We start from the raw sequence: 13169 nt of genomic DNA, 5'->3' as shown, positions 1-13169 counted from the left end.
GGGAACAAGCCTGCCTCCTCCTTCCACATAAAATGATGAAGGATCAGACCTTCCTGCCAATGTCTGGCCATAGACTCCTTACAAATCATCATAGACACAGGGCATGTGTGCAAAAGGTTGTCTGCAGGAAAAGGCAAAAAGGTGTCTGCAGATACTCATCTCCTCTTCTCTCTAGTTCATGTCTTTCTTGAATAAGAGAGGCTTGGACCCCAGGCCTTCTGAAATGGGCACATGTGACAGGGTAAGAACAAGTTTTCCAAGCCATCATATGGCTGTGAAGAATCAGACCAGGGCGGTCTTCTGTAATGCACTAGGCAATCATTTGAGTTGACACCGCCAGTCAGTCTAATGGCCAAATGTCAGTGCAAGAAAGGACGGAGGCTAGGAGGGATGCTGACTCAGGGGCAAGGTAAAGGTGTCTGTGACTAGATGACAGTATGCTTTCCTGTCACCATCTGCACTGGCCAGGAAATCCCTTAGCTCTGTTGTTCCTCCGCCACAGCTGTTTAAAGGGGCAGAGGCATGCCTTCCTCATCCTTAACCTCCCCAGCACCCAAGTTCACCCAGTAGGAAATTAGAAACAATTAATACACTCAAGCTTCTCATTATCAGGCATTATTTTGGGAGAGAGAGAGAGAATGTCAACATTTCACATCATGTGCTAAAACTAATTTTAAAATGTGTTAAATAATTTTTTTAAAAACTCTATAAATTTCCTTGAGTAAAAGGGAGCATTTAATATTTTAACAAATAGGTTCTGGAGAATTTTCTAAACTACTAAGCACTTAAAGATCTATTTATTTATTTATTTATTATCTATTTATCTGTCTATCTTTTGTGAGTGTATGTGTGTCTGTCTGTCTGTCTACATGGGTTTATCACATGTGTACATGCGCACAGATGACAGAAGGTGTTGGATTCCTTGAAACTACAGTTACAGGAGGATTTGTTCTGACCCATGTCTTCAAGAGCAGTCTTACCCACTGAGCCATCTCTCCAGTAAAAAAAGAAAAATTCTTCATAAAGAAATATTTACAAAATGTAAAGAAAAGACCAAGACAACATAAACATATTAAGTGAGGTTCCCATGTGAAGTGTGTGTGTGTGGGGGGGGGGAAACCAACTTAACGAAAAGACAAACAAAAAAGTCTGCAAAAAATGTGTATCAGCATCAAGCGACAAAGGACTCTGTGTGATACAACCTCAACCAGAACACTGAGAGATCACCAGGTGAGTAGAAGGGACACCCAGAAAGCAGGTGGGGACGTTTAAAGCCTACCAATGCCACAGGAAACTCTCCATCAGTCAGTAAAATTTCACAATAGCTTTGCCTAAGCCAGTGGCAAGACATTTCACTGTCAGTCTAACCTACCTGCATTATAGCTCTGCCTGCACACATGCTCAGGACACTTACATTAGCCTGCAGTTGGGCAAAACTGTCTTAACACAAATCTTATTCTGTCTAGGGCTCAATGGCTCATGTGGTTGATTGAGTCCTATACTCATCGTGAAAAAGAGCATGGCTTTTTAGAATGGCACCATCTTCAGCATGGAAAACCCTTAACTGGATATCATTAGGTCAAGGACCACCTGTAAATACAAATAGAAACATACCCTCCCATACCCTTCCTTTTTCTTTTGATTCAGGCTCATCCAGAGACAGCCTCAGAGCATGTGATGGCTGCGAGTCATCCAAGAAAACTAGCCCAGAAGGCCAGAAGCCCAGTAAAGGTGAATCGGTCACGGGTTTTCCATCACAGAGCTGGGACGGACGTGGGAGCTACAGAGCCCGCCCTTTGTGAGGATGAACACAGGAGAGATCCTGCAGAGATGGGGAGCAGGAGACACCGACTTGTGCACCTCCGCAGAGAGGGGTCAGAAGGTGGGGCGGGACGGGAGTTCCTGCGGATCACACCGAGGCCAGGAATGGCACAGAAGAGCAAGGGCTTCAAAGAGCCAGGCAGGTCAGGTGCCACCTCAGGAGACCCGAGTGCCAAAGGAACTTAAAACAGCAAGGAGCGCATGGGGACTGACTTTACATGAGCGGTCACAGGATACCTGGGAACTTGTTGAAAATGTGACAGAGACACCCAGCATATATCCGTGGGCATCCTCTGTTGTTATTTTTTAAACAGTGAAATCACAAATACTATCCTGCTTCTCAATAAGATGCTTTTCACAACCGGTAGATCCCATTACTTCCCTAGCACTGGGATCAATTAGGTTCTTCCATTTACGCTCTTCTGAGCCATAGCAAATAAGGTTAAAAAAGGGCAGACAAGCCAGAGGAAAAAATATTGCTAGTTGTGAGGAATATGGCTGGACTGCTGTCGCTGTTGGCTCTCCTCTCACTGCCACTTTCCTATGATGATTACCAGTAGCCATCCCTACCTTCTAGGCCAGCCTTATTTCCCTCGGTTCATCCTGTTTTTTTTAAAGGGAAACATTCAATGGCTGAATTATGTGAGGCTTAATTGTGTTATTTTAATGCAGGAGACGGCAAAGGTCCAGCTCTGCCCTCAGGGTGGAGCTCTCGCCTCTTCTCCCTGAGATTCTTTATGTGGCAGCAGTGAGGCTTCTCTCCAGCCCCTTCTCTCCCTAGAACATGTTAGCCACACACCCCCCATCCGTCCACACCTAGCTCACGCACCTTTCTCATCTAAGTGTAGACATTACTCTTTCAGGGGATCTGCATGGGCTCCCTCATGAATGCCATGCCTTTTCTTTTTTTTTTTTTTTAAGATTTATTTATTATGTATACAGTGCTCTGCCTGCACGTCAGCCTGCAGGTCAGAAGAGAGCACCAGATCTCATTATAGATGTGAGCCCCCTATGGTTGGCTCCCGTGGTTGCTGGGAACTGAACTCAGGACCTTTGGAAGAGCAGCCAGTGCTCCTAACGCCTGAGCCATCTCTCCACCCATGCCCGCTTTCTATGTGTTTCACAGAATCCTGTAATTGCCTGGTCCTTCTTGCTGAATCCCTTTTTGTTTCCTAAGAAGCCATTTAATCAGAGGTCCACAACTAGAACCTGCAAGCTAATCCAATTCCGAGCCCTTGTGTGTGTGTGTGTGTGTGTGTGTGTGTGTGTGTGTGTGTGTGTGTGTATAAAGCTTTATTAGCACACAGAACCGCTCACTGGCTCATGTGCCCTGAATGGCAGCATTCATGCTTCAGTGGCAAGCTGGGTAGTTGCAACACAGACCATCACCCTAAAAAAAAAAATCATAAAATATCTGTCCTTTGGTCCTGCCCCCCTCCCCAATGCTGAAACCTGGCATGAACTACAGACTTTCTGAGGGCAGGGGCATGATCTTGGGCACTATTTTATCTGCAGAACCTCCGGGCCAGTAGCCCGTGAACATGGTTCACGTTCAGTATACAAGACATAACTCAATGAGAACCACTGCCGGGAAAGCCGAGGGCTGGGAGAACAGCACAACACAGAGTCCACCTACCTAAACGGCTGTCCTGTCGAAAGGAAACTTTGAAGTCTCAAACCTAGCCTCTAAAACCAACCCCCCCCCCCCCGAAAGAAAATTCTATTAAAATATTTTTCAGGCCGGGCGTAGTATCGCACGTCTTTAATCCCAGCACTCGGGAGGCAGAGGCAGGCGGATCTCGGTGAGTTCAAGGCCAGCCTGATCTACAGAGTGAGTCCAAGACAGCTAAGGCTACGCAGAGAAACCCTGTCTTGAAAAAACAAAAACAAAAACAAAAACAAAAATCCAGGCAATGTAGACACAGATTAGAGGTAGCTAATGTACTTAGCGTATGCGAGGCAAGGCCCTGGGTGGACTTCGTAGCACCCAAACTTTTTTACCTAACCTATAACCAAGCATGTTGTCACTCTCAGGCTCCCAAAATTTTAGCTCAGACTGGGACCGGTGTGAATGTTGGGAGATAATCTGCCAAATGGAACATTTCTCGACAAGCGAACAGCATCGTGATATCATGTGTATTTACTCAACCACTGTTGCTGATAAAAACCGCACTCGGGTTGTGCTGCTTCGGGATTTCACAGGCTTGCTTGGTTTTGTTTTATTTTGTTTTGTTTTGTTTTGTTTTAAACTGGCCCCTTTTCTGGAGTGTTAAGGACAATGAAGTGACCCGAAGTCCAGAAGGAACAATTAAAAATTGTGGCTGTCACAGATTCTGGAAATCCTGACACTGAGTAAAACACTTCCTACCGAATGCAGGAACCGAAGAGACACATCACCAACGGCTACCGCAAAACGCAAGCGAAAACAGCTGTGTCTTTTTATCATGTGTTAGAAGGGGAATACTTAAAAACACTCTTTCTCGTGAGAAGATGGGAGATCTGGCAGGCGGGACAAGCCGTACACGTGAATCCCCGCAGGACGGTTAGTCAGGTGTCCCCAGCTGGGCTGCAATGGCAGGTGTCACGTACGCTCGTGAGCTGGTGTGGGGTACTGTGGAGAGGCAGCACAGAGAGGCCTGCTGTTCCAAACGGATATTAATGGCTTGCTGCTAATGAGCAAAGTGACTCACTGGAAGTTAACGCCCGAAGGGCTGAATTAATTATGTTCTGTGACTGACCGTTCTCCATAATGGGGGAAAAAAATGTCACACAGCAAACCCCAAGGAGAGTAGCACATTAGGGTGTAAATTAGTGACATGAAAAATGAAAGCGTGGCCAAGGAATCATTGGGCTGCAGGGGAGAAATACATGGGAAGTTAATGTTGAAGATCAAATCGAATCTCGTGAGACTGTCTTACTCGCTTGATTCTTTATTGATGGTATTTGCCCTTGAGCCAGCAGCGCAGTATGCTTTCTCCCCCCACCCCCACCCCCCACATACCATAAAGGAGAGAGAAAAACCCCAAACAAACTGTGCTGATCACTGAAGGAAAGTCCCCTTACAAGGCAGGGCTGGGTGGGAATGCCAAGGGCCACTTGGGGTACCTATGAATAAATGTATCAATGGGCCAAGGTAAAAAAAAAAAAAAAGAGCTTGGATTGGTCACCCAAAATTGTGTTTATTAAGCAACTTATGGCTCAGGGTGCTCACCAGACACTGTACAAAGGGATTTTTTATTGTTACAGATGGAAAAGTACAAGATATAGCACCAAAGGCAATTCAGCAAATCTGTGGTTATTTAGACACGACTCATGTCCAACAATGTCCACGTACCCTGTGTTCACCACTCAACACAAAGCTGGGAGGGAAAAGGCTCAGGCAGTCTAACGTCTTAAAGAATGGTTCCTGTTTTCTTTAACTAAAAAAAAAAAATCAGATCTGATTTAGCAGCAAGGACTCTTTATAAATATATCCCTCCAAGTATGGAGGACTTTCAGAATCTCATCCCCCCGTTATCATGAATATGTTCAGAAAAAATAAGATAATTTTCTTAGCAGCCATAGCTGAGGAACGTCTGTGTCTCAGCAAACTAGACTTTTATCTCGAGGACATTAATTCCATCATCTTCCCAACCAAAGAAGGAGGATATAAAAGGAAGCAGGCGGTGGTGGCTGGAGCTTGCAGCAGAGACTTCTCATGTTGTGAAAAGCATCTCTGGACCCTGCAAGATCTCGGCCTACATTAGAGTCTAAAGGTTTTTCTTTTGTTTTGTTTTCCTTTAAATTAAAAGCTCGTCACTTTGCTCCAAAAGCTGTGGTTGATATGCAAGCCTTTAAAACTGACTTTAAAAATAGCCAGTTGGCTCGTTAATATCATTGGAAATTATAGGCCAAATGGACATTCAAAGAAAATGGAGAAATAACAATCATCTAAAATAAGAGCAATCTTATTATTGAGTGCTGCTACAGTAACCCAAGGCCCCGGTGCCAACAATCTTCCAAGACCCATAGATTTATCTGAGATCTGAGGTGATGCAATATATCAAAAATGTAAAACGACTCATCTCACTATGCAAAAATAGAAATCCCTTCTAGAAAACCTTTTTCTCTGCTTCAGAATAGACCTAACAAAAAGAAAAGGCCTTGTACGCAGATCCGCCAGGTGGCGCTCTACCAGGAAGGCACTTCCTCAGACAATGGCTGCACAAGGTAGAGAGGGCGACCCTCCAGGGTGCCCTTCACAACCCTCTTGCAGTGAACAGTGAGGACTCCACCTAACCAGCCAGCAAAGTGGTCATTCTCCAGATAAGACTCCTCAACTTGGTCAACAACGTTATTATCAGAGATTTTTATAAATCACACTGGGCCCAGACGCTGGCTTCTTGTCTCTGCAAGGCCAATTCCCAGTCAATTCCCAGTCCTGAATTAGGAATGGGCTCAAGTATCAAGACTCCCATATGCTAAATCCAGCTTGTACCGGTCCAGGTTCCCCTTACCCGCTACCCAGAGCAGCAAAGGTTCATGGGAGAGACCAGGTCCCACAGCAGCACTGCTGCCCAGCACTATGTACATGAAGGAGCATGAGGTACAGACTGAAAGGCTTTCGCTGTCGTTGTTGCTTTTCAGTTAAATGCAAGAAATTACCCAAATGGGAACTGCATTCTACAAAGTCTGTGCTTCTGGGGAAAATCTGGTTTATAAATGTTCAACTTCAAAACGCGATAGCTTACTGAAGAGATGACAGGGATGGGAGTTTGCAAGGCAAAGGCTCCAATGGAGGAAGGAACTGGGATGGACCAGGGTGCCAGAGCAGAGCGTTTGAGCGGAGCGCGCATGCAGGCGTTACGCGGACAGAGCATTCCAGCGGTAAGTGACATAGGCCAGTATTATAAAGAGAACATGGACAAGACAGAAGCCTATAAGGTCCCTGGAGCGGAGGGCAGAAGTTGATTGTGGGGGTTTCTCCCCGAGAGCCAGCAGAGTGTCAACAGTCTTTCGAATGTGACGAAAATCCAACAGCAGGATGTCACACGGAGAGCAGAGGTCGGCCTAATCCAAGGGCAGCCATTAGAACAGAAAGAGACAGTGGATACAATTAACAACACACGGAAGAACAACTGGAAAGAAGCACACAATTTTTTGTTTTGTTTTGTTTTGTTACTAGCAAATAGCAGGAGTCAACCCTTATTTCAAGTATGTAAGCCAAGTCAAAATTAAAGGTGTGTACTACCATGCTGGGTCTGAAACAGGATTTTAAGGCATAGAGCTCAACGTTAACAGTAATTATAACTGATATGCCGGTAAGAAAGAAAAGTTGTCTTTTGCTTTCAGCTTAAACGAAGACTGACGATATCCGTGACATATTTCACAAATACAATTTCCAAATGAGCAAAGCATTTAAAATACATATTAGATGTATATATGCATATTTTTATATACCTTGCTGGTGTATTAGCCTTTTATCATAACGTCCTTGTTAAGCGCAGCAATCCCAACTGAGAGTCTATTCTAAGTCCAAGGGCTCATCTTGCCTGTATCCTCTGAGTTCAGCCTGGTACACTCAGGCAAGATACTATGTGAGCTGCTGCTGCTGCTGCTGCTGCTAGAAATCCCTTATGGTGGTAGAGATACTCTTACCAAATGATAATTTAAAGATGTTATTTAAAGATAATTTAAAGATGGGGTGTGTGTGTGTGTGTGTGTGTGTGTGTGTGTGTGCGTGTGCGTGCGTGCGTGTGCGCGCGCGCGCGCAATGCATGTGCATGCAGTACCCACAGAGACCAGAAGAGGGTGCCCAGCACCCTTCGAGCTGTCCCACTTTGGTGCTGGGGACAGAATTCCAGTTCTCCTTAAGTGCTCTTAGCTGATAAGCCACCTCTCCAGGTCCAACACAAGATATCTGAAGATTAACCAATCATCTTCTACCCAGTCTCACACGTTTTCTTGGTGGATCCCAACAATCCAAGATTGTTAAGAGACCTCCCAAGAAGTAACACAGCCACATATGTAACCTGGATCTTTCCTGGTGGGGGCAGGGGCGGGGGGAGCAGTTGCTGACTAAGAACCGAGAGGTGGGAAATATCCGCTTGCCACAGACAAGACACAGGAAGAAGGGCCTGGTGTTGCGCTATACTTGACCAGGAAAGTCTGAGAAAAGCCGACATCAAAAGGCTTTAAACACAAACTGAAATGCGACTTTCTCGGGGTATATCCACAGTAGAAGCAAACCACTCTGCCGGGGTGGTGGCACTGATATATAATCCCCAACAGCTGGAAGGCTGCAAGTTCAGGGTCAGCCTGAGACACATAACCAGACTCTGTCACGACAACAAAGCAAGACCAAGTAAGAATACCAAGAAGGCCCACTAGTCAGCTGCCTGGTGGTACTGTTGCAGGGGGGTGGCGGGGAGCGGGAGTCAGGCTGCCTTGCAGTTTGGGGTTACTTCTCCAGTGAGGCAGGCACTCTCAGAAGCACACTTCCGGGTAGGTAAAGGACACGGAGCATCCTTTTCAGTGAAGAGATGTTCCCAACTCATCATAGAAGCTAGGCCCAGTTAAAGCACATAAACTCTAATGGAAGCAACTAGGAGTCTCGGGCTATGATTGGTTGCTTATGTTAAATTCTGACCTCCAAGAAATAAACAATCAGGACTATCTAAGCCCGGTTGTGAGGCCAATCACCATGTGGAATGTGCAGGGCTGCTGCAGCCAGGCCACCTCACTGCCTGCAACCCTAACCCTCAGAGCAAGGCTAGCCATGAAGGAAATTCCTGAGACAACTGGGGTTTCCTGACCCCTTGTGCTTTCCCAAAATTAGCATCAATGAGAGGAATTCTGAGGTTTGAATACTCTTTTATCTCTGAGAATTGAATCTGAAAACACCAAAGCAGGGAATTTGCAAAGGCTAAACAGCCGCATTTCTTTCTTTCTTTCTTTCTTTCTTTCTTTTTTTTCTTTTCTTTTCAGAATGCTTGTAATGACCGGAAACATTTGCAAAACAGTTAATTCCCTCAGAAACCATCTGAGGCAAATGTTGATTTAATTTCTCATTATAAAGGGGAAAAAAAATCACAACCGGCAGAGTCTAAAGAATCAGCTTAGATTAGACCCAAGTATGTGACTGAAATTGCTAGTACGCTAAACCCTGTGAGCTTACTCACTGAAAACAGACAAGAGCTGGCTACATGCCTCGTTTTCATAGAAGAACTGGATGTCTGCCTGTCTGAAAAATTATTATTATTTTTTTTTATAGGCAAGAGTCTCATTGTGTAGTTTCAGCTATCCTGTAACTCACTATGTATACCAGACAGGCCTTGAAATCACAGAGCTCTGGCTGCCTCTGCCTCCTGAGCATGTGCTACCAGCTAAATTATTTATGAATGTTCTTTTGCCATATGTTAGCTTATGTGCCATACACACACACACACACACACACACACACACACAGAGGCCATATTTACCCCTCCAGCTGGTCCCCTTCCTCCACCCCCTCTACTTTGACATTATTGTTGTTGTTATTACTACAACCTGATCTACACACAGTGTCTGTCATTCTGAGTCAGATGACGCTCTACAGTCCCACCCATTTTCCTGCCCAATGACATCAATTCATTCTATTCTTCTGCTGAAGGAAAAGAGCCCTGAGCAGATGTTTCCATGTTTCCTACCCACCTGACTGCTCATGGGCACCTAGGCTGACTCCACGCTTGCCTACGGGAAACAGTGCTCCCATGGGCGTGCGGGCACCTCTGTGGAATGCTGCTCTGGGTTCCTCCAAGTGCATACCCAGGAGCAGTACAGCTGGGTCACGTGGAAGTCATAGTTGCTAGTGTAACATTTCTACCCTCACTGGCACTTTTTCTTTCTTTCTTTCTCTTTTTTTTTTGTTTTTTTGTTTTTGATTACTTTTATCCACTTGTTAATTGATGCTTTTGTTCATTTCTTTTTCTTAATGACAGCCACTCTGGCAGTGATGATTTTGTTTTTAAAATTCCTGGATGGCTAAGGCGTGATAAACAATTTTTTCCAGGTTATCCATCAGCCATTTGTACTTCTGAGAATGGCCTCCTCCGTTCACTCACCTGGTTATTCATGGCGCTCTCTTACTCTTAGAGTGTTTTGTTGGGGCTATTTGAGTTCTTTTTATATTTCAGCTATTAACCTCTGTTGGCTGAGTTGTTGGCAAACGCTTTCTGTACTTGCTTGCCTGGGAAGAGCCCTTTAATCTGACAGTTGTTGCTGTCATATCTTGAACAAGTGAAGTCCTATTCAGGGTCATTGTCTACCCCTTCACCTTGGAAGCTTTTCCTCTGGTGCTTTCACGTTTTCATGGAGACTTTTGATCCAGTTTTCACTGACTTTTATACAGAATGAAAAAAGCGGGTCTTGTTTACTCTTCTGTGTGCCAATGCCCCATTTCCCCAGCACTGTTTGTTAAAGAGGCCATCTTTTCCTCAGAGGATGTTTTTGGTACCTTTGTCAATAACTAGATGATTATAGTTGCAAGGGTTTACTTCTGGGTCCTTTATTGTATTCGTGTGTGTGTGTGTGTGTGTGTGTGTGTGTGTGTGTGTGTGTGTGTGTGTGTGTAACTCTGTCACTATCACTATGGCTCTGCAGCATAGTTTGAAATGAGATTTTGCAATAAACCACAGCATTAATTTTTCTCTCCCATGGGATTGCTTTGGATATTCGGGCTTTTTGTCTTTCTATGCAAATTTTTACAAGTGTTGTTTACAGTTCTATGAAGAATGTCATTAGGATTTTAAGGCATTAGTGATCCTTTTTTTTTTTTTTTTTTTTTTAGTATCTTCTTCAATTTTCTTTCCTTCAGCATTTTAAAGCTTTTGTTTTGTAGGGGTCTGGCACCTACCTCCTCAGTTTATTTTTCCTAGCTTTTTGTTCTATTTTGTTTTGAAAGCTTTGTTTCCCACCCAGCCCCTTCGTTTTATACTTGGTATACAGCAAAGCCACTGAGTTTTGTATACTGATGCTTGTGCTCTGCCAAAGGTGATCATCATGTCTAAGAGTTTTCTCTCTTTCTTTCATTTTTGTTTTTTGTCTTTTGAGACAGGGTTTCTCTGTGTAGCCTTGGCTGTCCCGGAACTCACTCTGTAGACCAGGCTGGCCTTGAACAAGAGAGCCCCCGCCCCTGCCTCCTGAGTTTTCTTACCTCCTGGCTGACGGTAGTGACAGCATGGCTCTTTCCTCATCTGTATCACTTCAAGTGTTTCCCTCGCCTTATGGCTGGAGCCAAGAAGGCAAGCACCACAGTGCATAAGACTGGAGAGCGCTGACAAATCTTCCTGATATTAGAGGAAGTGCTTTCTTCAATTTGTCCTCAACCTACGGCTATTGTTTTGTCGCACATAGCTGATATTACGTTAAATATGACCCTTCCAGTCCTAGCTTGTTTTGTTTGTTTGCTTTTAGCTTTTATCATAAAGTGATACAGAATTCTGTCAAAGACTATTTCTGCATCTACTGAATCGTCTTTGTCCTGGGTTTTGTTTACCTCCCGTGACATGCTTACTGACTGCCATGTTAAACCACACTTGCATCCCTACAGTGAATCCAGGTTGTCACGATTCGTCTTCATAGTATTGAATTTGTTTCACTGAAGAAAACTGGCTTGTGGTTTGACTTACTAGTGTGGCTGTTTGGATCCAAATACCAGTTGTGTAGAATGATGGAGAATTTTGTTCCTTCCCTGTCCATTTTATGCAGTAGGCAGAAGAGTATTTGTGATGGCTAGAGTTGGCTGTCACCTTGGTATACCAGGGAAGAGGAAACCTCAGCAGAGGAATTTCTTCTATCTGACTGGGCCATGAACATGTCTGTGGGGCATTTGCTTGACTGCTGACTGGGGCAGGAGTGCCCGGTCCACTGTGCACGCTGCCAGCCCTGGGGAGGTGGGTCTGGGCCACAGAAGAACGGTGACTGCATGAGCCGGTGCAAGCAAGCCAGTAAGCAGTGCGCTTCCATGGTCTTAGCTTCAGTTCTTGCCGTGAGTTTCAGCTCTGGCTTCCCTGGCTGATGGGCTGTAACCTGTAAGCCAAGTTCACTAGCTCCTCATCGGAACTGTTTTTGTGCAGTTTTAAATAACAATTGCCCATGGGCTCATCTATTTGAATGCTTAATCAAGAGTGGCACTAGTTGAGAAGGATTAGGACGTGTGGCCTGGTTGGAAGAAGTGTGCCAGTAGAGGTAGGCTTTGAAGCTTCAAAAGCCCAAGACAGCCAGTGTCTGTCTGTCTGTCTCTTGTTTCCCTCTCTCCTTCCCCCTCCCTCTCCCTCTGTAACTGCCACTCAGGGTGTAGCTCTCAACCACTTCTCCAGCACCATACCCGCCCACATGCAGTCATGCCCTCCACCACGATGGACTAAACATTGGAAGCTGTAATCAAGCCCCCAACTGAATACTTTCTGTTATTAGGGTTGCCTTGGTCATGGTGTCTTTTCACAGCAATACAACCGTGTTTTATTACAGTAGCATAAAGCAAAGCAGGACAGAAACGGGTGCCAGTGTGGGGGATGGCTGAGATGGGCCTGACCATGAGACTTTTATATCTTGGATTGTTTTGTAGGAGGAAGATAGGGGGTTTTGAAGCCTTGGCTAGAAAAAGCCATTGAGTGCACAGAGCTCAATAAGATATTGTGAGGGCTTGGAGGATGATGCTAAGAATGCTGCTGGCAGTGGAGCCTGACTTGTGACATTCCAGAAGGAAGTTTGCGACTCCCTCCAAGACTTTATCTGGGCTGGTTGTATGATATTTCCAATTAAGAATCTGCAGTATCTGGTCAGCAGCAAGCAACAAGAGACTAGTGCCACTGAGGTGAGGTGAAACATCTGCTTTACTGGGACAACCAGTGCTGGTTAGCTGGTGATGAGAAACCGTCTGTGGTTAAAAAAGAGACCATCACCACAGGGTTTGTAAAGTCTTCTGGGAAGCACTTTTGAAGGTCAGCACACAGAGGCTGTGGTCCAGCCCGGTGGCCAGGGCTGCACACCAGTTTGGCAGCAGAATCTGGTAAATAATGTGTGAGTGTCTCCTGTATGGCCCTGGGTTTGAAGGGGTTGTGGAGAGCAGCTGAGGCTTGACATTGTGTGGTAATGGTCAGGGTCTCCCTGGGAAGAGAGCAGGAGAGGCCCCTGGTGAAGATACAGCCTCAGTTAAACGGCGACTCAGGGATTAAAGGGGTCATGGGAAGAAACTGAGGCTTGCCATCACAAGGGGCCAAATGACATCATCACGAGGGGCCAAATGACGGCATTGGTGAAGGTTGCAGCCTCGGTTGCCTAGAAATCCTGGAATATCAGAGGTCCCAGGATTATGGGGTGTCTGCCAG

At 45.3% G+C, this 13169-nt stretch overlaps 1 protein-coding gene across 4 annotated transcripts in view; it reads right to left on the bottom strand.

The window, feature by feature from the left end:
* The window catches only part of LRCH1 (leucine rich repeats and calponin homology domain containing 1), a 181462-nt gene that overhangs the window by 3678 nt on the left and 164615 nt on the right, over positions 1-13169 (bottom strand). For 2 of the 4 annotated variants that reach the window (XM_084766976.1, XM_084766978.1), the window contains one exon: positions 2720-6870. The exons of the other annotated variants lie outside the window; for them this stretch is intronic. In XM_084766976.1, the coding sequence (XP_084623102.1) occupies positions 6664-6870 (207 nt within the window). In that variant the 3' untranslated portion in view covers positions 2720-6663. Of the gene's footprint in view, positions 1-2719; positions 6871-13169 lie in introns of those variants that run through there. 4 annotated transcript variants of the gene reach the window in all.

This window comes from Acomys minous (genome assembly GCF_964271855.1).
Source record: "Acomys minous genome assembly, chromosome: 18".
Lineage (NCBI taxonomy): Eukaryota > Metazoa > Chordata > Mammalia > Rodentia > Muridae > Acomys > Acomys minous.
Note: the sequence above shows the minus strand (reverse complement) of the source record. Positions and strands in the feature narration are given on the sequence as shown.